At 41.4% G+C, this 23,970-nt stretch overlaps 1 protein-coding gene and 1 long non-coding RNA gene across 24 annotated transcripts in view; both read right to left on the bottom strand.

The window, feature by feature from the left end:
• Positions 1-23,970, bottom strand: part of PHF21A (PHD finger protein 21A) — a 191,782-nt gene that overhangs the window by 33,786 nt on the left and 134,026 nt on the right. For 13 of the 23 annotated variants that reach the window (XM_053203252.1, XM_027072793.2, XM_027072790.2 and 10 more), the window contains 4 exons: positions 16,269-16,472; positions 9,381-9,632; positions 8,061-8,150; positions 3,993-4,286 (listed from right to left, as the gene is read on the bottom strand). In XM_053203252.1, coding sequence (XP_053059227.1) covers positions 3,993-4,286; positions 8,061-8,150; positions 9,381-9,632; positions 16,269-16,472 — 840 coding nt within the window. Of the gene's footprint in view, positions 1-3,992; positions 4,287-8,060; positions 8,151-9,380; positions 9,633-16,268; positions 16,473-16,737; positions 17,866-23,970 lie in introns of those variants that run through there. The other 10 variants (XM_027072797.2, XM_027072808.2, XM_053203250.1 and 7 more) reach the window with 5 other exon arrangements.
• On the bottom strand, positions 12,860-15,516 carry LOC113603370 (uncharacterized). Its single transcript, XR_003424938.2, has 2 exons — positions 13,743-15,516; positions 12,860-13,497 (listed from the first exon to the last, which is right to left on the bottom strand). It is a non-coding gene; the product is annotated as an uncharacterized LOC113603370 (long non-coding RNA).

Raw genomic sequence — 23,970 nt, 5'->3', positions numbered from 1 at the left:
GATTCCACCCAAAGGAAATACCCAGAGTAGGTAAATCTAGAGAGACAAACAAGCAGACTGGCAGCTGCCAGTGGGAGGGAGAGGAATGGATGGAGAGTAATTATTGACTAGATACTGGTTTTTATTTTAGGGTAATAAAAAGGTTTTGGAACTAGACAGAGGTGGTGGTTGCACAACACTGTGGATGTACTACATGCCACTGATTTGTTCATTTCAATGTTCATTTTTATGTGGTATGAATTTCACCTCAATTAAAAAAAAACTGGGGAAAACCAAAACCAAAAAACAAAAAACCAAAAATGGAGTAAGCTAAAAGTCTGGTCTCTATCAGAGATTACAAACTATTGTCCAGAGATGAAGTTGCCCTGCAGATATTTTTTTTGCTTTACATAGTGTTTAAACAGGTATCAGTATTTTTACAACTAGGTGGCTTCTCAAAACATTGGGATTTCTGGCCATTCTTGGAAATATTTCTGTAGGATAAAAACTGGCTATTATCAAGCAGTAGTTGCCCCCTGAGACGGTATTACTTTCCCATTTACTACAGTCTCTTCCACATTCTATGGTCTTCCTGATACCAAGGCCAAATTTAAATTTTGTCATGCTTGCCTCACTACTTTAACCAGAAACTAAGAATAAAAGTGGGATATCTCTTATACTCATGCTCCCACTGAAAATGGAAAAATAAAAGTCCATGTGTTTACTTCCAGCCTGCTTTACTCATTTGTATTTACTGCCTCACACTCGTGACTATTTGAATTTAGAAATCCGGTTCTTTTTGGTTACAAAGATAGAAATCAAACACTCCGAATAAGATTAGAATTAGGTTAACCACTTACACCCTGAATTCCAAATTCACCTTCTGAGACTTGGCTGCATGAATAATCAAAGTTAGTCACTTGCAAATAAATACATGTCCAAATAGTTTCACCAATCGAGGTTGAATAAATTTGGATTGAAGGCAAAGCAAAATCCATCTCTGGTCACTCGGACCTCTTTTCCCTGCTAGAGCACCAGTGTTAAAATGGAAGGTGAAGAGTTACCAGCTCACGTTTACTAACAGGGAAGAATGGAAGTTGAGGAGAATACATTGGATACTATTCTCATCTTGGAAGCACTGTTTAGATCCTGTTTAGAGGATCTCGTGTAGGTTCCTATCCAAGACACACAGGGAACCCAGCACTTTTTTCTCAGTAGCTTAGCCTTGGGGACATACACAGAGGTCTTTGTTGCAGGGGTGGGTGTGGTGGATTAAGAAATGAACGTAATTCCTGAGAACTAACTGCATCAGGCGCAGTCTAATGGACTTTAAATTAAATGCTTTAGCTCGTTCCATCATTAACAGGTGTTTAGCCCCATTTTGTAGAGTGCTAGAGAGGACAGGGACATAAAAGTCAGCGGTATGGGGGCTGTAAGTCTGTCTGGTTCCATCTACTTTTCTGCCTAGAACATGTTTCCAGCCTCAAAGCTCCTCAAACTCTAGCACTCATTTTCTCAGAGTCGCAGTGTAATGTGGCTTCTAATGAGGGTAAGACAGGGAGCTCTTGTCTGGGCTGAAGGAAGTTGGCAATGCCTGACAGGGGAAGAAGTGAGGCACTATTGTTGTAACTGACACTCCCTTCTTCCTTTTCTATGCCAAGGTGGGAGGCCTTTGAAACTATACAACTTGCCACGCTTCCTCCCCTGGAGGCACAGCCTCCATACCTGTTCGAAATGCACTACAGATTGAGCTCTGTGAGGGTATAGGCCTTCATTTATCCACCCTTGTATTTAGGCATCACACTCGGCATAGCAACTGGCACGTAATCAACGTATTTTTACTAAATGAATGTTATCACCCTAAAAGAAACAGAAGAAAGCAGAAAGGAACCCATCTAGCCTTGTCACATAGAGAATGCTGGACGCAGGTTCTGGTAACTCTGTGAGCAGACTCTGAGTAGTACTTCTGTGGCTACATATTTACATTGCTTTACTCTTTAGCCCATCTCTGAGATCCCCTAATGGCTATAAATGTGATACTGGAAATGAAACACAGAAGAGAAAAGAAGGATAGCAGAAAGATCTAAAGTAAGAAAATTCTGAGAACGGAGTCCAGTCTAAAGAGCACCCCTGCTGACTGAGCTTGCTAACCTGCAAGCCCGTTATGGCAGGTGGTCTGCTAAACTAAAATAGCAACGGCTGATTCCTCTATTAGATGAACAAAAAGAGAGACCATGGAATTTACTGCTTAGAAAAGCTTTTTTAAGATTTCCTGAAAACCCTTTTACAGCATTAAAATTAAAATTAAAAACTCTATTAACATATAAGTCCAAAACATGAAAAGATATTCAACATCTAACATGAAAAAAAGCAAGTTACAAAATATAGATTGTTTTTTTGCTTTAAAAATGTATTATAGAAAATATGGAGGAAGATAATCTGAACTGTTCATACTGTTCAAGAGTCAGGAGTTAGAATTATGGGGAAGTTTACTCTTTCCACACATTACGGGGTGGATGCACTTTGTACATTATATAGTTCTATAATGTTAGAATTTTCTTTCATAATTAATATGTATTATCTTAGATGTGATCAGAAAAAATAAGAAATGCAAAAATAAAAGGAAACTGAAAAAAAATGTCTCCTAAAAGTATCTATATCGAAAGAGAGGTCAAAGAAAAATACTATTTAGTAATCTAAAGGAGTGCTTTGAAACCACCTTCTTTGGAACTCTAAGGCCCCTCACGTTCTTTGAGAGCCAGCACAGGGCACGAGGGGAGACGATCTCCAGACATGCCCCTACGCAAACTTCTCAGCTTCAGTATTTTACTTTTATGTTTTAATAATGAAGTTCTGCCGATAATGCGTTTAAAAGCTCATTATCTAACACGGTGTATCTAAAAAGGTGTAACTATTTCTGAAATGTTCCTCAAAGCACTTTCTGGGGTCTGAGTAAGCTTTCCAGGAAAACAGATGTGTTTTCCCTTGTGTTTTCTGAGCACAAGATTTTAATACCTAGCTTTTTAGTGGAAGGTCTGCTGCATTTATGAGCTGTCTGGATAGAAAGCCGGGTGCTCTACGCATAAGGATCCTCTGTTCAAGAAGGCCAAGGCAGCAGGAAGCCTCTCATACCCCACCATCTGGCCAGCCTCTCTGAATCATGGTCAGCCATCCAGAAGCACAAGATTCAGGATCACTAGAGACTATTTTCAGATGAATGAGAACTCAAGCCTGAGCAATTAGAAATAGGTCAATGACTTTTTAAAGCAACTTTCTTAAAAGACGATGCTTTTCTTTGCAAAATTCTTTTCTCATCACTGGTCTTTCTTTAAATAGAATATGGTAACTGCCTATAAATCCTTTCTCTTGTTTTTAGAAGTCTTCTGTTACAGAACTCGTAAGTATTTTTGGAGGTTACTTGTATTTCTCTAGGCTTGAATTCTTAAGAGAAAATCTGACTTTAGAAATATAAACGAGAGGCTTCAACATCTGAGCTAAAATAAAATGTCTGTATTCTCTAGAGTTAAAAAATGCTTTTTAGAAATTTTAATTTTTTCATTTGGCTCTTCATTATCTGTAATAACCAGGGGAAATCTTTCAAATGAAATCCTTTCCCTTGTTTTGTTTACTCTTCCTGACTTTCACAGCCGTATCTTCATCTGGATTCTTATTGGGCCGAAACTAATAAGGCATTTTCTGTGCATTATATCTCTGTGCTTCCTGACTGAGACCAGCAGAACCCATCTGTGAATTTCTGCTTCGGAACCAGCAGGGGGAGCCCACTCACACGGGAATCTGAATCCCTCTGCGCAGGGATGGTGGGAAAAACAACCCAACTTTCTTCAGTAAGACTGGCCCTTTTGCATTATGGATAAACCATCACATGATAAGCAACAGGTTACGGACAATGGTGCTGAGATAAAGAGAAGAGTTCTTGAGAGAATGTATTTAGAGACAGCCCGGTCTCAATGGCAAGGCCACTGTCCCCAAGCAGATGCACACTCTGCCTGTACCTGTTTTTCAAGGCTTGGCTTGCTAAGCTGTACAGTCTGAGGTCCAGCGAGTCTGGTCCCTGGAGTAGCTATCACAATGCTGGTGAGCTGGGCCATAGGGAACGTTTTGGCTATGGTTGCAGTCTGCCCATTGACGACACGGACGGGATGGATGGAATTCTGGGAGGTAGGGAGGGTCGTGGGGGTGAACTTGGTCAGCATGACAGGCCTCTGGATAAGTTGAGGAGCTGCAAGCATGGGAGGAGGTGCTGGGGCAATAGGAATGTTATTCTGGGCCACAGGCTTGGGTCGAACCTATGGGGAAAGAGAGAACAATTACTGTATTACTTCAAGAAATTTCATAAGCCTTGTAAGTCTAAAACATTGCCAGGTCTTTTATACTATATATGTGAAATGGTATTGAGTACCAATATTTATTAATATTCATTTTGGTGTTATTAGTCCTATACGTATCAGGATATATAATCTTATAGAAGACTCATCAGCTCTTAACGGTGTCCAAATGCTACCCTACAACATGGTTCTTCTGGATCCAAACCTTAGCTCCTTCTCCCATACCATGCTGCTTCCTCAGGTTGAGATCAAATGCCTAATCCAGAGACTGGTCTCACCCAGAACTTGCGCCCAGTATGGTAATAATGCGGCCATCGATCTTAATTCACATTCTAAATTTCTTCATGTCCGTGAATTCACTTCAGCCCAGCTCCTTGCTCTCTAACTCCCTGTTCTCGGCCACTCCCTCTCTAAGTCACATTTGTGGACTTCCTCTTCCTCTGCCCAATCCTAAACATTAAGTGTTTCTCAGAGTTTTGTTCTGGAACCTCTTTTTTCCCCAATCTTCTCACTCTTCCTGGGGTTTTTCACCCATCCCATGGCTTCAATTACCATCTATGTACTGAAGACGTCCATCCACACTTGCATCTCAGGACCAGACATTTCCGAATATACTCAACTTCCTGTCATGTATCTCTACGTGGAAATCTCATAAGAAATTAAAAATCAGCATGTCTAGGGGTACCTGGCTGGCTCAGTCAGTGGAGCATGAGACTCTTGATCTCAGGGTTGTTAAGTCCTAGCCCCATCCATGTTGGGTGTAGAGATTACTTAAAAATAAAATCTTTCAAAACAACATCAACAACAAAATCAACATGTCTAAAACTCACCTGTTTGTTCCCCTAACCCTCTCTTCCTCCTATTACCATCACCTTGGTAAATGGCTTTCTTGCTAAATACACTTCAGAACCATTCTTGATGCTTCCTACTTCACCTCTACTTCCTAAATCCTTCTCAATTATGGCTACTTCCTAGGTCCTTACTGCCACTTATGTTTGGCTTACTGAAACGGTAACAAAAATTACAATGAAAAACACGAGGTCAGCCTTGCTTGGGTTCAAATCCTGGTTCCTCCCACTTACTAGCCAGGTAGCCTCAGTAACATACCTGATTTAAGCCAGCATTTTTCAAATTTTCTATACAGTGACCCTATGGGCAAAATCCTTTCCCCCAATGCATGAAATTTTGACCTTCAGTTAACGCTCCAGCTCTGTTCCCCTGGGAACCTGATTAAGGGTAAGAATGTCAACTATGTTACCAGGCAACATCGCTTACGGTAGAAATGATCCCTCACTGCTAAACTGAATCCGAACTGAATCTGAACAGGGAGCATTATAAATACTTGATGGGATGCTCTGCTTTGGGCTTCATGCAGTGGGGTGACTCTTGTAACCGGGCATGTCCACTGGGAGGACCCTGAAAGCCATGCCTACAGAGTTGTTACAAGACGCACTGGCTCTTGTGAAGCATAAGACTATTGTGCCAGGCTGGCTCTACCACGGTCTTCTTCAGGATCTCACGTCCCCGCATCTCAGCAATCACTAGACGGCTGCAGAGACTGCTATACGGGCTGAAGCAAAATGTCTTGACGCTGTCTTGCTGGTAAGCTCTGGTTTCTGTCTCACGTTGTTCCAAGTACACTGGTACCAAGTATGGGCCTGGACAGTCTTGTGAGTCTGAGTATTTAGCTGAACTTAAGATGCCCCGGTGGTGTGGGGCGCTTCGGTGGCTCAGTCAGTTGAGTGTCGGGCTCCTGATTTCTCCTCAGGCCACGATTTTGCGGTCGGTGGGTTTGAGCCCCGCGTCGGGCTCCGCGCTGACAACGTAGAGCCTGCTTGGGATTCTCTGCCTCCCTCTCTCCGCCCCTCCCCCGCGTGCGCATGCTCTCTCTCTCTCAAAATAAATAAACTTTAAAGAAAAAAAGAAGAGCCGGTGGTGGCTGCTGCAGACACACAGTAGGGAATACATTTCATACTGTAACCAGCACACACACACAGACATATGTCTGTATCTCTACAAAACAAAAACTTCACGAAACATTACATGTGTGCTAGGTACTCTACCATTTCACATTCTGTTTTGCTGATTTTATTTGAAAACTCTGGTTACAATACATTATACTGATTTCACACAGCCTACTAATGGGTCATGACCCACCGTCTGGAAAACATGGGCTAAGCCCTACGTTCCTTGTCTAAAAAAAAGTAATACCTAACTTTCACAAGGCTATTGTGAAGATTAAAATAGATAACCCATAAAAAGTGCCCAACACAGTAGGTGGCACATAGCGGGAGTCTCTAAACATTAGCTGCTATTATTGTTGATGATGTCCTAACTATACCTCCTGCCCACAGTCTTGATCATCTTCAATCCATTCTCCACACAGTGGCAAGAGGGAATTTTCTAAAACAAAGATCTGATCATTTCAAGCATTTGTTTAAAAATGCTTTCATGGATCCCCATTGCTCCTGGGTTTGTCCCAGGGCCTTTTGCCCAAACTCCTATACAGCCTAGAAGGCCACAAGATCTGGCACAATGAACCTCTCCAGCTTCACCTCTTGCCTTAGCCTGAGTCAGCCACATGGCCCACTATGCCTAGCCACACCAAATCTCCTTTGGTTCCTTAAGCTTACATGTATCTCTCCATCCTGGATTTGCATATATGCTCTACCCTCTGCCTGGGACATTTTTGTTCTTCCCCCCAAATTTGGACAGGCTAACTTTACTAGGATTTTAAGTCTCAGACTGAATGCCAACTCTTCCATGAAACTTTCTATAAAACTTAAGAATGAGTTGGGTGCCCCTCCCACATGTGGTCAGACTAAACTGTACTTCCCATAATGGACACTGTAATTGTCTGAACACATGTCTGAAGCTCTCTGAGGACAGAGAACAGTCTATCTTGAAAACTGGCATATCCACAGTGCTTAGTGCCTTTTTTGATATGCAAGGTATTTATTAAGGATCTACCTGATAAATGACTGAAATCACCTTCTCTCACATTAGCAATGCCCATCCCTACCACACAGGCAATTCAGAAATCACTTATGGCCACTGAACACAAATTTCTTTTCTCTTCTCTCTTTGCCTGCCACATGGGGCCTCAGATGGGAACTCCTAGCCTTTCTACCTGGCAAGTCAAGTCCTCTCAAAACCCAGACTGGGGCAATCCTGACACTCTGTAATGAGAATGGTGAGTTCAGTCCGATTATCAGGAGAATATGGGCAAGCAGAGCTGCTTGAGCCCAGGTAGAAAGCTCCCTGTGTAGACCCCTAGTCTAAACCTCTATAGGCAAGGCTTTGTGTTTAAGTATGATGCTTAATGCCATCACCTATCACAGTAAAACTAAATGGTTTCTACGAGTTAGTTTGGCTATTGTTTCCTTCCCTACTCTTTGGCATCTAGGAAAAAAAAAAGTAGTAATTATATTCCTTCCCCACTGGTAGGCAGGTTTGGTTAAATTTCCAGTAAGTTAACATTGTAAGGTTTATAATGGTGCTATCTTAAATTTTCCTTTTCTTCTCATCCCTCTGCTACTGCCTTTGGTCATTGCCTAGAAACCCTGGTGATAAAATACGCCTCTTCATGGTACAGAAATCAGCAGGTAGAATCTTCAGCCAAGTCAGATCTGAACACAGCTGAGCTGATAAGCACACTTCAGGCTGCTTAGAAAGGGCCCATGAGGACTTTTGTCTCGGCTAACCCATCACTGGGCCTGTCACTAATTTACTCACCTGTGGAAGAAAGTTTGGACGTGGAGTGAGTCGAGGAGGGGGGATAAACTGTGGTACTTTGATGGGCTGAGGAGGTGTTGCCTGAACCTGCTAAAAAATGGGAAACATAAATAAACCAGAGGACAATAATTGTTCAATATCAAAGCTTAGGCGTTCTTCAAGTAATTTTAGCATCGCTATTATCTGGGTCAGATGATCCTTTCTAAAAGTTTTCATTGTAGAATTACCCATCTGAATTGACTCTGCCTCGAGAAAACTGTCTTACTCTCTCACCTGCACGCTCCAGCCTACAAAATGAACCAACCGCATTTCATTTTCCTTACCTGCCTCATGTAAAACACAGCAGGCTCAGCAATCTTAGACAATTTCCTTTGACATTCAAGAACTCTTGCATGTACGTATTATAAAAATCAAGACTGGATCCAAAGTAAAATCAAACTTGCTGCCTGGCCAAATGGGCTTCTTCCTAATAGAAGAGCTTTCTCTAGCGGTGAATAGCTTTGTTCCTGTAGAGAACTCTCTAACTCTCAGCATTTGGCTGAGATAGCTGGTTGCTTCTCTCAAGATTCCTGGTAAGTGCTGAAGCGTCACTTCACTGCTATCTAGTTTTCACTCGTCACTGGTCATCATTCAAAAACCACCAAGAGCTCTTAGCTGGCATTTTAAGAAAGGACTTTTCCAAACCACAATTTGGTTCTATTTCCCCCAAGCTTCAGAGAGCATCAGTTTCTAAATGGTTTTACCCTAGACTCTCATCAACAATTCTGGTTCAAGTACTTCTTCTTCAAGGGATCTTTTTTCTGATGGACCTTGGACACGGACATTGTTAATTTTTGGATTTCTCGAATATTTGTAAAGCACCTCAGCTTGCTCTGGGACTTCCTGGGTGCAGCCCATTTCAACTAAACTAAATTTGAGCTAAAGGAATTCAGCAGGGAGTTTTCCCCAAATCGGTAATACAGAACCAGAGAGTGTAAGCATTCGAGTATCACAGGAAGGTTTGCAAACAGGATGGAGAGAGATACATGAAACAGTGTGCATGCTGCTATGAAGGACGTTCCCCCACAAGCCAGGTCATAACTTTGACCTCAGGTAACGCACTGCATGCGTTTTGGTCCTTGGTGTCGAGGACACTTCTACAGCTGTTTGAGCACCCGGCAGGAATGCCATACTCCCTTGTCAGCCCCAAAGGCAAAACCTGGTATGGTTGAATGACGGAGACTAAAAAAATCCAGCAGGGGCATAAAATGGATATACTCTACAAATGCATATCCTGAACCCTCTCATGTGGGCACACATGAGTAGCAGCTGCTGGCTTACCAGAGTGACTGTGTTTTTTGCCACAATTTGGACAGCCTCTGCCCCAGGCCCAGTGACCTTACTAGACGTCTGGAGGTTGACCGGTGTGGTCTGCACATCAGTGCTGAGCACAGCCTTCTGACTGTTGATGGCGGTCACCATAGCAATGGTAGGTCTCTGGCCCACAACAGAGGCAGGCATGGTCGCAGTTGCTGCTTTCAAGACGAGAGGTAGTGTCTTTGTGGTAATCATAGAAGCTGTAGTTACAGTCTTCTAGGAGACATGGAGAACAGATATTAGGACACTGAAGTGTGACCCCGCTAAACAATATGCTGCTAATCCCCAGAAGAAAACAATGCAACGATTCTCATGATCAAGTTTCTCACTAGAACATTTCTTATGGGTACGCACAGCACACTTCTTACTATAGGGAAGGATAATCTCTAGTTTGTGCCAGGGTTTTCAAAGTTAGCTTCCAGTTCATAGTAGTAACTACAGACAGATATGGGCACAGGATTTTCAACAATGAATGGGGTGGGTTTACAGATAAAGAATATGAGTATACCTATTTAGTCTGGTTTTTTATTCTTTTCTTGCTCTCAATTAATTTAAACTCTGTAGAAGTTGCAAATCAATGAGGTACACACCATCTCTATCTTTAATTGCTACAACCTCATCAATATGAAGAAAGCCATCATATAATTCTGGTTATCTGCCTCCTGTGACACAAAAGCTGGGATGAAAGGACAGTGTCTTTTCATTCGAGTGTCACCCTAGAGAGGAGGAAGGGAAACTCGCGTGAGGGTTTGCACAATTGTTGCCTCAGAGGCAGTAAATCCCAAACTCTAGATAGTAAAACCTATTGACCGACTGGTTTTGTAAACACTGGCTCTCGATATCAAAGGGATGTGAGTCACTAACTACCATTTCTTCTCCAGAGGGCTGCTGCAGAAGCGATCAAAGATCCAGTGAGATATGACAAGGTGGAAACAAACACCTGCGTTTCAAAAAGGCTTATAGATCAGAGGATGAACAGAGGTGGCGGGGCTGACTGATGCTCCCCGAAGTGCCACTGTGGCTCTGTAGCCGCAGTTTCCAGACTTCTGACTAGAGTCATTAAAGGGGCCAGCTATGAAACAAGAAAACGCAAACAACCTTGCTACGTGGCATACACGCCTCTCTCGTGCCGCTACTCACTCCAGATCCAAACGTTTCAGGGACGTGAAAGTTTATCTGGTCCAATATGCTCGTTCTGATTTTGACACGACTCCATCTTTTTCTTCTTATTCTACACTTGCACTGTCCAGTTTGGTAGCTACCGGCCACACATGGCTATTTAAATTCAAATTAAAACAGAATAAAATTAACACATCAGTTCCTCAGTCACACTGTCTACATTTCAAGTGTTCAAGCGCCACTTGTGGTTAGTGGCTACCAAAGTGGACAGTGAAGATTTCTAACACCGCGGAAAGTTCTACTGGACAGCACTGCTCCAGACCAGTGAAAAGGACCCTGCTGTCCCCGAAAGAGATCTGGACAAATCCCCTTGTGCATTTCTATTTCAGTGGCTGTGTCAGCACTTGTGTATTAACTTGTTTTTTTCTAGGTAACGATTTCTATGTTCTGCCGTAAACACACACGTACGTTATCTTTTAACCTCTTTATTTTCTTTCAATGAAAACAATTAATGACCTCGCCTCATCTAACCCATCGTATAGCCTATGAGCAATCCTTATTAATGCTTGTAATTAAAATCACCCAAATCTTTGTTTCCTCTTCTCTAGTCAACAACACAGGCGCATCTCATTGTCCTTGCCACCGCCTCCTCAAAGGTGAAATGGGAGTAAGAGGGGAATGCTGATATTTATCCTGGGAAGTAGTGGGTCATCTGCTATCTATCCAGGATAAAAACCAAACCAAAGCTAAATGCTACATGTCATTAGAAATATCACAGGAGGGGTGCCTGGGTGGCTCAGTTGGTTGGGTGTCAGATTTCAGCTCAGGTCATGATCTCGCGGTTCGTGAGTTCAAGCCCCGCCTCAGGCTCTGTGCCGACAGCTCACAGCCTGGAGCCTGCTTTGGATTCCGTGTCTCCCTCTCTCTCTGCCTCTCCTCCGCTCATTCTCTGTCTCTCCCTCTCTCTCAAAAATAAATAAACATTAAAATATTTTTTTTAAAAAAGAAGCATTATGGGAGTGTAGCAGGAAGGACTGACTTTACATTGCCAGCTATTTATAATAAGTGTTTTTATTTTTTATTTTTATTTTTTTTATTAAACAAATTTTTTTTTAACGTTTATTTATTTTTGAGACAGAGAGAGACAGAGCATAAGCCGGTGTGATATCAGCCCTATCTTTCAGTTTAAGACATTAAAACACAAAGAACTTTTCAAGCGGTAAGCAAGTCACACAGATGGCATTCCATCTTGTTCCCAGCACAGGTTATGGAAGTAAAAGCTCTAATCAGCAGAACTCACGGACATGGGTTTTAAAAAAATGGTGGTGCATACTGTCGCTGCTTTGAAAGAGGTCATGTAATTTTGTTTGAGGTGTCCTTGGTTCACGTAAATTATCACCAATATTTTGAATAATCCTAAAGTGATCATGCTAAAAAACGGAGTAAAACCTCAAACTCACCTGAATTATAATACTTACCATTAACCGCCAACACTTAAAAAACCCTGAAAGCTAACAAATTTGTTTGTTCGCATCTTAGGTTAGCATTTTATTCTAGTTTATATTTATTTGTAGCCAATTTCACAACATGTATTCTAGCATCTACATAATCCTCTGTATACACAGGCACAAGACCTGGTGCTATATTCACCAATGAAAACTTTCTGAAAAATGTATTTATGGGGCGCGCCTAGGTGGCTCAGTCGGTTAAACGTCTTACTCTTGATTTCAGCTCAGGTCTTGATCTCACAGCCCCTGAGTTCGAGCCCCACATCGGGCTCTACGCTGGCAGTGCAAGGCCTGCTTGGGATTCTCTCTCTCCCTCCACCCCTCTGTCTCTCTCTCTCTCTCTCTCAAAATAAATAAATAAACTTAAAAAAAATAAAAATATATTCACTAACTAGTTATTGACACCAGGTATTAACACAGGTATTGCTTCAATCTCTACCCCTGTTCTGGTGCTTACTGTATTCTAACTACCTGGAAATATAAACAGAACTCTTGGGACTGTTAGAGTTTAGATGACAAAGAGAATCCAGAATTTTGAAATCCAAACCTAACGAAAACCTCTGACCTTTTTGGCAAGAAGAAGAGAAGACACAGAGAGGAAAGGTGTCCAACAACAAATAAAATTATTTTTCTGGAAGCTGTGGTTAGTGTCTGTCTGGCTGATGCCACCCAACTGTGATCAGCTTCAAGATAAGATAGCAGTTTCCACACGGTTTCATGAAGAGGTTACTTTTGACAAAACCCAAAGTGCACCAACTAGAAGTTAATGCCGAAATACAGGCCAAGAAGCACTAAAAGCAAAATCCTTTTTATTTATTTATTTATTTATTTATTTTTACCAAGTTATTATTGTTGTTTACCTGGAGAACATGAGGTTCTGACTTAAAACAGACAGGCTCTAATGAACAAATGAGAAGTTAGAGGGATTATTACTATGGGCTCTAATGAACTTCCATACCTATTTTAGACTCTTTTCGTTTAATTCTGAGTGGAAGGTAACTGTTGCACACTCAGACGACTGCAAATAGAACCACCCCAACCCCCTTTTTGTCCCTAAGGGTTTATTTTCTATTTGGTTTTTTTAACTGCATGCTTCTTTCCATTTGTATCACATCGTTAAAAATGACAGGGTTGTGAGAAGTTGAATAGAAGTTGAAGGGTATACCTGCATTCAACTCTTCCTATTTTTTTCTATTTTCTTTCTTTTCTTTTTTTCTATAGATTGAAAAAATGTCAAAATCTACATACAAGGATGAGCTTGAGTTAACTGAGTAAAGGGAGCTGGTCCCCCCACTCCCCATGCCTTGGTCCATGCTAGAATAAAAAACTTTCTCTTCCTAGCATCTCCTCTTTGTCTGCCTTAATTGCTACTTAATAGCCATTCCTTTCTGAACCTAGATATTTAGTATAGGACGTATGCAACCTCCCATTCATTTGTCCTCGAGTTCACGAACCTTTTTTTTTTTTTTTAAATTTTTTTTTTTCAACGTTTATTTATTTTTGGGACAGAGAGAGACAGAGCATGAACGGGGGAGGGGCAGAGAGAGAGGGAGACACAGAATCGGAAACAGGCTCCAGGCTCTGAGCCATCAGCCCAGAGCCCGACGCGGGGCTCGAACTCACGGACCGTGAGATCGTGACCTGGCTGAAGTCGGACGCTTAACCGACTGCGCCACCCAGGCGCCCCAGAGGCACGAACCTTTAATGACTCCCTATGACTGCCCCAAACCCCAAAGGTTCTGTCCGCATTGGAGGGCTTCTACAAGCTAGCCTCTTTCTCCCTTTCTCTCCCAGAGTCCATGCTGCAGCACATCAGCCTCCTTGATGTTCTTCGGGCACGCATTTACTGTTGTGACTCCATGCTTTTGTCCGCACTGTCCTCTACATCTGTGATGCTCTCCCCGCTCTGCCCCCTCACTGAAATTGCATTCATCTGTCCACATCGTGCTCAAATGCCACCTCATTTATGAAGCATCTCTGATCCGTCTAGTTAAAATTACTCTGTCCTGTGGTCTTTTCACAGATCCTCACTGGTACTTTCATTGTATTCTTCTTTGTTAGTGGTTTACATTTTCCTCTCCTCTAAACTTTCAAAATTCTCAAAGACAGAGATTCCGTCTCATTTGTGAATCTACCTTCTACATTGCCTAGTACGGTGTTTGCATACAATAGAGACCCAGTAAATATTTACAGAATGAATGAAATGATGGTAATAGACTAGATTCCAGGACCACCAGAATCTAGCACACCGAGAGCATCCAACAAATATTGGCGGTTTACTGTAAAGACAGAAACCAAAAACTTGAGAGTCTTTTGGCTTTTAACATTAAAGGTCTGCATTTAACAAAACAATAATATAAAACAAGCTTAGCTAAATCTATTAAATATATCAGGTCCCCTGGCCCCCTTACCGTCACTCACCATCCCAAAGCAGCACAGAACTGAGATTACTAGGGAAGGGAACAGCTATCGGAAGTATTCCATAAGTATTTCCTCTGATTTGTAGGACAGGGAATGTTACTTGAACAGAAAGTTCCCGGGTTAAGAGAGAAAACTCCCACATACTAGGAAACAATGAATTCTACCACACTCCTTCCATGTAAACACTTTCTGATCAAACTGTATTTTTCCAAGAGAACAAACTAATCAACTCCAACAAAAGTAATCTGATAAGCAGTCCTTCGGAAGAAATACAAATCCTGGCCAGGGGGTTTTAAAAGTGGGTCTGGAATGCCTCTTTTTCAAATAGCCTTGAAGTGGAGATGATGGTAAAATTTATACTCTAGCTATCTGATTTACAAAGGAATTACTCTTTTTCTTACTTTGGCATTTTCTATAACATTGGCATTTCTTTTTTTGGTATTATAGGGCAGTACAGAAGAGGAATGGATGGACAGACTTTTTCACCGGAACATCTGGGTTCAAATCTTGGCTCTACCACATACACCACCTCTATGACTTTCGGTAATTACTTAATCTCTCTATGCCTTGGTTTTCTTTTCTAAAAAATATGATAATAATAATAATAATAATAGCCTTTTTAGGGTTCAGGTAAGGACTGTGTATGTTATTTACGTAAAGCACTCAGGAGAGTGGCAGTAAATAGCAACCTCCACTAAATGTTACTTCTCTTTAATAATCTTTAGTATTTTTAGAAGTAATGTACTCTTCACTTGCAAAATGTTACAGATGAACCAGCCCAATGTCCGTACACAGTGAATAACCGGGTAAACTATAATCTTTTTCTCCACATATAAAGATATAGTGAAGACTTGATACTGGTGGGTGAGAGGTACTCATGCTTAGGCTTCAGAACATCCCAATGTCCTCGAAATCATGTGCAAAAATGAGTGTATTAGGTGTGAATGTGTATCATTCTGGAGAGAGGACCCACAGCTTTCAACGAAGTCTTAAAGGGGTCATGACCCCTACGAAGCAGGAGCCACTGCTCGACCGTCCCACTTTAAAAGGTATGCCCACATTACACGTAGGTGTGTGGAGATCAAGCCTGAGTAGTGTTCTTAACCGAACCTTGTTCGCAAATAGGTCCCTTTTGTGTATCTTGATTGCCTTTCTATCCTTATAGTCTAGTTTAAATGGCCTTTTCAGTACAAACATCTGCAGGGCTGTACCAAGTTAGAATGTGAGTAAGCCTCCAGTTCTTAGTTCTAGTTTAGACCTACAGCATCCATTTCAGATTTCCTTCAGATTCATATGCTCATTTTGTTTCTCTGAATAATGGAAATATATCACCCTTCTTCTGAATGTCTTTCTACCTGATTCCAAAGGCGCCGCTCCTGGAATTCCCACATCTCACTGCTAAGAATTCCAGAAAAACCATTCTAGAAGAGGCAGAGTCACACGGACTTTTAGAACAAGTGCAAAAAAAAAAAAAAACAAAAAAAAACTTCCAGAAATTCAAAGTAAGACCGTAGTTCTGTTCTAATTCAGAGAAGTGGTTTTCCTTTGCCACTGACTATGCTCCCCCTCTTCTTTAGGCAGGTGGGCAATCAGGTGACTCCTGCGCCTTAGTAACACCATTCCCTTCCGCCAATGAATTTCAAGTGATTTTGGCCCCGGTTCATAGTATAAAAAAAAGTAACCAAAGCAACTTCTGTCTAGTCCGAGTGGGCTCAGTGTTGTCTTACACAGACCCCAGCTCTACATGACCAAGAGGAGATGAGCCCACCACAGGAAGCCCGCGGTACCCCACCCACACTTTTACCTGTGAAGCGGTCAGGTTGGGAGAGGGTGCAGCTGACTGGGCGTGGTGGTGGTGGTACTGCTGTTGTTGCTGTAGCTGCTGCAGTGGTTGCTGCTGTGCTGTTTGTAGTTTGTTTTCCGATTGTGGCAATGGCTGTATTTGGAACTTGTCTGGTTGTTCTTGCTTTACTATCAGGTTCTTCCGTAGCTGTTCAACTACTCTTTTCTACCCAACGAAGACAAAAAGAAACAATATCTATCAGGATACTGTCCTGTCAGCCCTAAAAACGTGAAGCAACTATACGCCTCTGACGTCTTTCTGTAACCAGCTTAATCTAGAACTTGTTACATCTAAAATTCACAGAGTCGACATACAAGGAACGGATGGCATGAGAAACAGTTTACGTATGGAGGGAAACTGAGCCACACGGATGAGAAGGAAAGATAATGGAGATCACAGAGCAGAGCTCGGATTCCTTGACTGTTATTACCTTGGCATGCTAGTCTGGAAAGGCAATACAGCATAGCACTGAAGACATGACTCTGGAGATACAAATTTGCTTTTGCAAGTTTTGCTACTTACCAGTTCTATGTTCGTCAAGTTACTTAACCTATCTGTGTCTCAATTTCCTGTTCCGTAAAATGTGGTGATAAACAATATCCGTAGGGTTCTTATGAGTACCAAACAAGCTGCTGGGTGTAAAGTACTCACAACTGTGACTGGTACATTGTTGGTCATTTTACTTTTTATATCTGATAAAACAGACACTGGCCATACTCATGTCCGTTATTCAAACAGACATCATGTTTCTATCTCAGTTTCAAACATTAAGCAGACTTTTAAACAGAGAAAACTTGATCCCGGAAATATGCAACACGAACAACAGTCATTCTAAATTACTTAAATGTGTAACGTGTGAACAGGACCTCTTTGCTGGGATAGGATCTGTGAAAACACACGTTTGTTTAGGCAGAGGAGCAATTTACTTACATGGGATGAAAAACTTAAACCTAAGGTTTTTTTGAATTTTCTAGACCCTGTTCCAACCCCAGAAAAATGCGTATTTGGATACTTTCATTACTCTAATATATTTCAACAGAACGTAGGCTCCATGAAGCAAGGGCATTTTGTTCACAACTATACTCTGGGCTAGGATTATGCGGCTAAGTAAATGTCTCTTCACAGGATGTATAAAGTGACGGGACCAGAGACCAGCAAATGACTCCGAGAACATGTAATATAAAACCAAAACCAAAACCAAAACACAACCATTTGGGGCCAGACTTGGACTGCTTCTCTTGCCCTAATGGCTGGAAGGAGGTATAAACAGCACTCCTCACATGGTCAAGTGAGCTCACCAGCTGAGATTTGCTATTTCTGATCAAAGAGACTGCCATTTTCTAATACAGATTATGAATGGAGAAAAATAAGCAAGTGAAGATCTTTAAATAAAGGATTAAGTAAAACCATATGGCCAGGTTGATTTTCAAATTCCTGCTTATGATTCTAACCAATTTCACTGCACATATTCTCCCAAGAATTCAAACTTGTAAGGTTATTTGCTTAACATATTTGAATATTAAAATATTTACAAAATGGATTTTTAAAAACTTTAGGTCAGTACAAAATACATCCTTTTTTTTTAATGTTTATTTATTATCGAGAGAGCGAAAGAGCACGTGCGTGCGTGCTTGGCCGCACGCACAAACAGGGGAGAGGCAGAAAGAGAGGCAGACAGAGGATCCTAAGCAGGCTCTGTGTTGTGCTGTCAGCAGAGAGCCTGATGTGGGGGCTTCAAGCTCATGAGCTGGGAGATCATGACCCAAGCTGAACTTGGACACTCGACTGACGGAGACACCCAGGCGCCCCAGTACAAAATACATCCTTGAGAGACTTTTTTTTTTTATAATTTATCACACTTTTTAGACAATGAAAATATCATATAAAGGCCACTTTTGGTAGGGAAAGTCTAAACTTTATACTCTGCTGTCACTGCCTCTTTGAGTAGTTAAATATTACAAAGGAAAAAAAAAAGGATGCAGAGTCCAAAGTCTTTGCAGGAGCCGTCTGCAGAATAATAGAAATGCAAATTAATAAAAATATCAAATTCTTATAAAAAATTAACTTTCAAGTCTTCAAAATCCTGTTTCTCCAGTATAAAAGACAGAGTAATTGAACGGATACAGTTTAGAAGGAAAAGTGGTAGGGATGGTGCTACAGATAATTCTGAGTATCACGTGTAGATGTGCGGTGACTGCCAGAACAGTAAGACGCGTAACAATTAAATAATTATTTACAGTTGCTTTCAGTTCCCCTCCCTAACATATAACCAGCATTAAAGAAACACAGTAACAAATAAGCTGAATTGGTAGCAGAACCTCTACAAAACAAAGAAAGGAAAGGAAAGGAAAGGAAAGGAAAAAAGAGAAGAAAGAAAAAGAAAAAGAAAAAATAGCTTAATTCAGGGGAAGGAGAGAAACCATGAGGAAGTAATATAATACAAATGTGACACCTGCCAAAAAATAAACTTTGAACAGAAACAGCACAGGAAACGAAGTAATTACTATACCAGGCACAAAAGGAAAGGGTATTTTTTCCTCTACGGCCACCCTTGGGAAACACAGTGCACCCTCCTACTTACTGCCTAACTGGGGTAAACCAGAAGCAAGAGACAAAGCCCGGAACCCACTCCCAGTGTTGTGTACAACAGAAGGGAACAGTAGGGGAAAGAACGAGAAAGGGATGCAGGCTAGAGTACTAGGCAGCCATATGGCTAGAACAAGGTGACGACCAATCAGAACCAGAATCACGAAAGTGGGAGTCAGTGAGTCACAGTACATTCACAACTGTTCCTCCCCCAGGGCTTGAAACAAAGCCTGTAGAACCAGTGGGGAGGCATAGGGATCAAAATACTTGCAAACTTAGATTAGTCTTTGAGAGAAGGAAAAGAAAAACAAAAAAAAAAAAACCCAAAAAACCAGGAAGAGAAGAAAGCCGTGCAGATTGGACACAGGTCAGGTCGTACGAACTGGGCAAAATTTTCTTTGAAAGAAGATTCTGGCATATTTCAGAGTGCCACACAGAAAATGCATTGCTCCTGCACTCCTTGCTGTGTTCACATTAGAGGAATACCAAGTGTGGAGTTGTGTATGCCTATGAAATTTTGTAAAAAAATCAAGGTCTGAGGGAAGCACTGATGCCTTCTGTCACTTAAACATCTATCACCGCATTTTGAAAACCAACAATCTAAAGTTAGGTGAGCTCTAGCAGTGGAGGCATTCAGGTGTGCAGAAGCCCTGTATACTCTTTTAAGGACTAGCTAATAAAGGGAGAGTTGTTGTGCACTTTAGCTGGCTTCTCTAAGTTCCACAGTCCAGTCTTGTTCTAGAGCTTAGTCCTGCAGTGCTGGCAAACACACCAGTCACTTTAACTCCAGCAGGACCCTGACCTGGAGGAGTACTAGTTCTGGGTGGCAGTGAGAGCATACTGCTAACCAAATTTCGTAAATTTTAGCTACATGCTGTACCAAACAAAGTTCTTAAGCATCCTCTCATCTCTACAGGAAAGGAGCCTATACTTTTATTATTATGTGTTTTTTTTTTCAACGTTTATTTATTTTTGGGACAGAGAGAGACAGAGCATGAACGGGGGAGGGGCAGAGAGAGAGGGAGACACAGAATCGGAAGCAGGCTCCAGGCTCTGAGCCATCAGCCCAGAGCCCGACGCGGGGCTCGAACCCACGGACCGCGAGATCGTGACCTGGCTGAAGTCGGACGCTTAACCGGCTGCGCCACCCAGGCGCCCCTATTATTATGTGTTTTAAACAAAGAAATCATGACTTCTGATTCGGCAAGGACTTCTGCTGGTCATTAGTGAAGGTTATACAAAATAAACAATTTGGTACTTTCAATGCTATTCACATATAAAGGAGACCTTGAAATGTAGCTAATTATCTTGGAACATTAACCTGAAGCTTTGAAAAAAGGCTAAGTGTCACAAACTGGCCATTTGTCACTGACTAATAAGGTAATGAAAGTTAAAAAGAAAAGGGAGCAGGGAGAGAAGGCAATGAGGAAGGAAAACCTGCAAAGAATGAAGGCAGAAGGGAGGGAGAAAAGTCAGTAACTTATCATCTTCTTTCCTTAATATATTTTCTGTAACAATAGGCCCGTGGGCCCGGTGTCCAGAATGGCTAGGACCGCCCCCTCCAATCAATTCATCTGTCAAGAACTGCTCCATAAACCCAGCATGTAATTCCAAGCCTCAGATTCCCTTGACATTCTCATCACTAGGTTTTATCAAGGCTTGTTCAGGCAGAAGAGTTCACAGAGCCTGTAACACTTCAAGTCACAGTTTCTGAGACAGGTAGTCACGGTGATCAATATTGTGACATTCAGCGATACTATCAACGTGTTCCCACAACAGCAAGACGGATCCCAAAGAAAAATGCAGAAGTCTGTAGGTCCAACTCAACAGAAACTCGGGTTCGTGTTTCAGCTACGTAAGTCAATCATTCCAAGTCCCATGGCACCAGTCAATACAGAAGGGAGATGGAGAGATGGCAGGACAGCCCCCACGCCTCCAATCAAGCCACCACTTTATTTCCATCAAATTGTCACACAAATTTTAGAAAGCTTCTCTCAAAAGGAACTCCAGGTGCAGGGCCCTGCCCTCCATAATTGCATGTCAGTGATCAGTCACTCAACTTGTCTGTGTTCCATTCTGCATTATCTGTTTTATATCAATTATGAGAGGGCCACACCCACTCAGACATCTTACGCGGTACTGCCTTAAAAATGCATCCATTGTCCCCTCCATGAATCAGTCATACAATATGAAAACAGAACCTCCACCCTTCATGCCAGAGACAGAAACTTTTCACAAATACAGAAAGTCAAGAACAAATCTTACCTATCTTCCTACCTAAAATGCAATGAAAAAATTCTGCAGGTACCAATTGCTCAGGGAACAAGGGCTACTTAATTTTTGTGTATAGAAAAACTAACACGGAGAAACTTACATCTGTTGAAGTCAGAATTTACTTGGACACACACACACACACACACACACACACACACACACACACACACGTTTTCTACTGTCTGAAATTCAACCACTGCATTTATTAGTAACAACAATATACATCAACACTGAAGTCACAGGAAGCAGATTATGCTCTGAAGAATAGTGTATGTGTTACTGACATAAAATTAATGACAAAATCAAATCCAGGGTAAAAAGTGTGTTTAATAAAAGAAAATAGGAAAAAAAACCACCCAGAACTCTGAGTGAAGGGTCTACCTACCATTTTATGAACAAGAACACAAGGAAAGGACAATAAACTCCCTTTTCTAATGCACTAAGTGCAATTCAAGGAAAGAATATGCACTGAAGTTATTAGAGGGAATATTCAGGGGAGACATGTAGGACAGGATTTTGACAGAGGAGGAGGAGGAATGTTGGCAGCAGCAGATATAAAAATATACTCAACTAAAAATGACTGCATTTTATTTGTTTTGTAAGGCACTAGAAAGTTTTCCCCAAACTCTCCGACACTCAGTTTCGGGGTTAAAATTAAACAGTTTCTAACCTTTTAAAACACCTTTTAAAAAGGGATATACCCTTTAAGCATACCACCTGTTTGACAGAAGCAGTAGCTACAACCATCTCATCTTATACACCAAACTGTTTATGCTGTCTACTAAAGAGGGTCTGCTTGGTCTTAGAGAGTTGCGAACACTGATACTCATTTTATAGTTCTGCAAAGTGTCACGGAACTAGGAGAGTACAATATACATGAATTAAGAAACAGCAGCTGTTGGAATTACCAGTTTTTTCAATAAAGTTCAAAATTCTCTACATGGATGCTTAACAGATGGTGGAGAGTACACATGTCTTGGTACTGATTAGACTTTGGCTTACTTTTTTAATTAAAAAAAATTCTTTGGGGTTTACTTTTCCTTCAAAACACACACACAGACATTTACATCAGTAGGTGTTTACGTCCTATCTCCAGAGGAGATTAGACCTTTTATTCATATCAATGGGATTTATATTCCATCTCCATAGGGGATTAGATCCTTTATTTGAGAGCCTGATTGAAATGCGGTTTACATTTTTCTTACTTAGTCCATTCATGCTCTAACAGATAAACTCCACCCCTTCTTATGTGTGACTATAAAAGACTAAGACTGCGGTAGTCAAACTTTGCCTAAATCGAGGGACCCTTCTAAGAACTTGGGAACTGCCTTTATTTGCACCAAATAAGAAAAAATGTAGCTGCTGTACTCAAGAGAGATGTGGCCCCCCGGAGCACTATGGTTCTCCAATACGTGACACACCCAGATGTGAGGGCAAAATAGTATAAACACAGAGACAGACTAAAAAGAGCCCTGCATGCTGGGAATGGTGGCGGTAAGATAGTTCTCTACAATAAAAGACGAAGGAAGCCAAAATCAGAACCCATTTGGTTTACATTTAAGTGCTCCATGTTTCTTGAAGCCTTAAGCTATGCTGTCCTGCCTACTTCGGAAAAATACTGAGGATCAACCGAATTAATGGAAGGGAATGCTTTAGAAAACGATTGAGGGCAATGTGAAAATAAGGGATGCGTAACCAGTGAATAACAGAGTTTGCCTAGTATGAATTTTTAACTCAGAGCAACAGCTAACTAAATGTGACTTTCTCTTCCAATGTCAATTGTATTTCAATCACTTGATTTTAAACATCTAATCAAATATTTTTGTTAGTTTTTTAACGACAATCACCCAAAAAAGTACAGGATTAAGAAACAGAATGCTACTTGTCGCCTTTTTATCTCAAAAATCAAACACATTAGGGAATATTTCCCTGTATATTCCCCTGTACAGAAATCTAGGTACCAGCCCAGGTTTCTTATACCTCTACAGCAGTTCAGGGCCATATTCTGAATGCATAAAATAGATGTCCAATTTAAATGCAACCTGACCCAGCAAACACTCTAGATGCAGTAATGAGAATAGCAGAAAAACAAAACACATGAGAACCATTTATAATCTGCACAATTTCGCTGCTTTGCCAATATAAGAAAGAGCCTGAATCTATGTGTTTGTACCACAACGAGATATGACATGGAGGCTATTCATTTGCAAATTAGGCTCCAGTTTATCAAAATGCATGCCCCTCTGTACCTATGTGTTACAGATCTCCACACACCAGCAGACTGTCATTCATCATTCCCTGGCTCTCTCCCCCAACTTAGAAGGCAGCATTGCCTTGTTAGTGTCAGAGTTGTTCCACACACTGTAGAAATTCTCTGTGGTCTGTCCTGAGGCTGCTCTGGTTGGTTTTCCTCACAGGAGAATTATGATTGGAGGCTGCTGTGTAGTAGCTGTCCCTGACAAGTTGGATATGAAAATACAACTTAAGTACAGTAATGATCCTTACGTGGGTGGAGGGAAAAGGAGGAACAAAACCCCAAACCTCTACCATTTTATGGGACACTGCTCAGTTAAAAGATGGCTTCGCCTCTGTGCAAGCCCTGGGTACAACGAGAGAGGAATTCCTCTTTCCACAAAAACACAAGATAGTATAAGATGCCGGAAGAGGTAAATATAACAGATAACCAAATTCTACGCAGAATGCATGTACCAGGACACAAATCAATCACGGGTAAAGGCGGGGATCTTTTAACAATCCTTAATTCTGCAGGTTTTTTTTTTTTTCTTAAAAGAGAGAAAAAGAC

Source organism: Acinonyx jubatus, chromosome D1, assembly GCF_027475565.1.
Source record: "Acinonyx jubatus isolate Ajub_Pintada_27869175 chromosome D1, VMU_Ajub_asm_v1.0, whole genome shotgun sequence".
NCBI classification, from domain to species: Eukaryota; Metazoa; Chordata; class Mammalia; order Carnivora; family Felidae; genus Acinonyx; species Acinonyx jubatus.
This window is presented reverse-complemented; position numbering and strand designations above follow the sequence as displayed.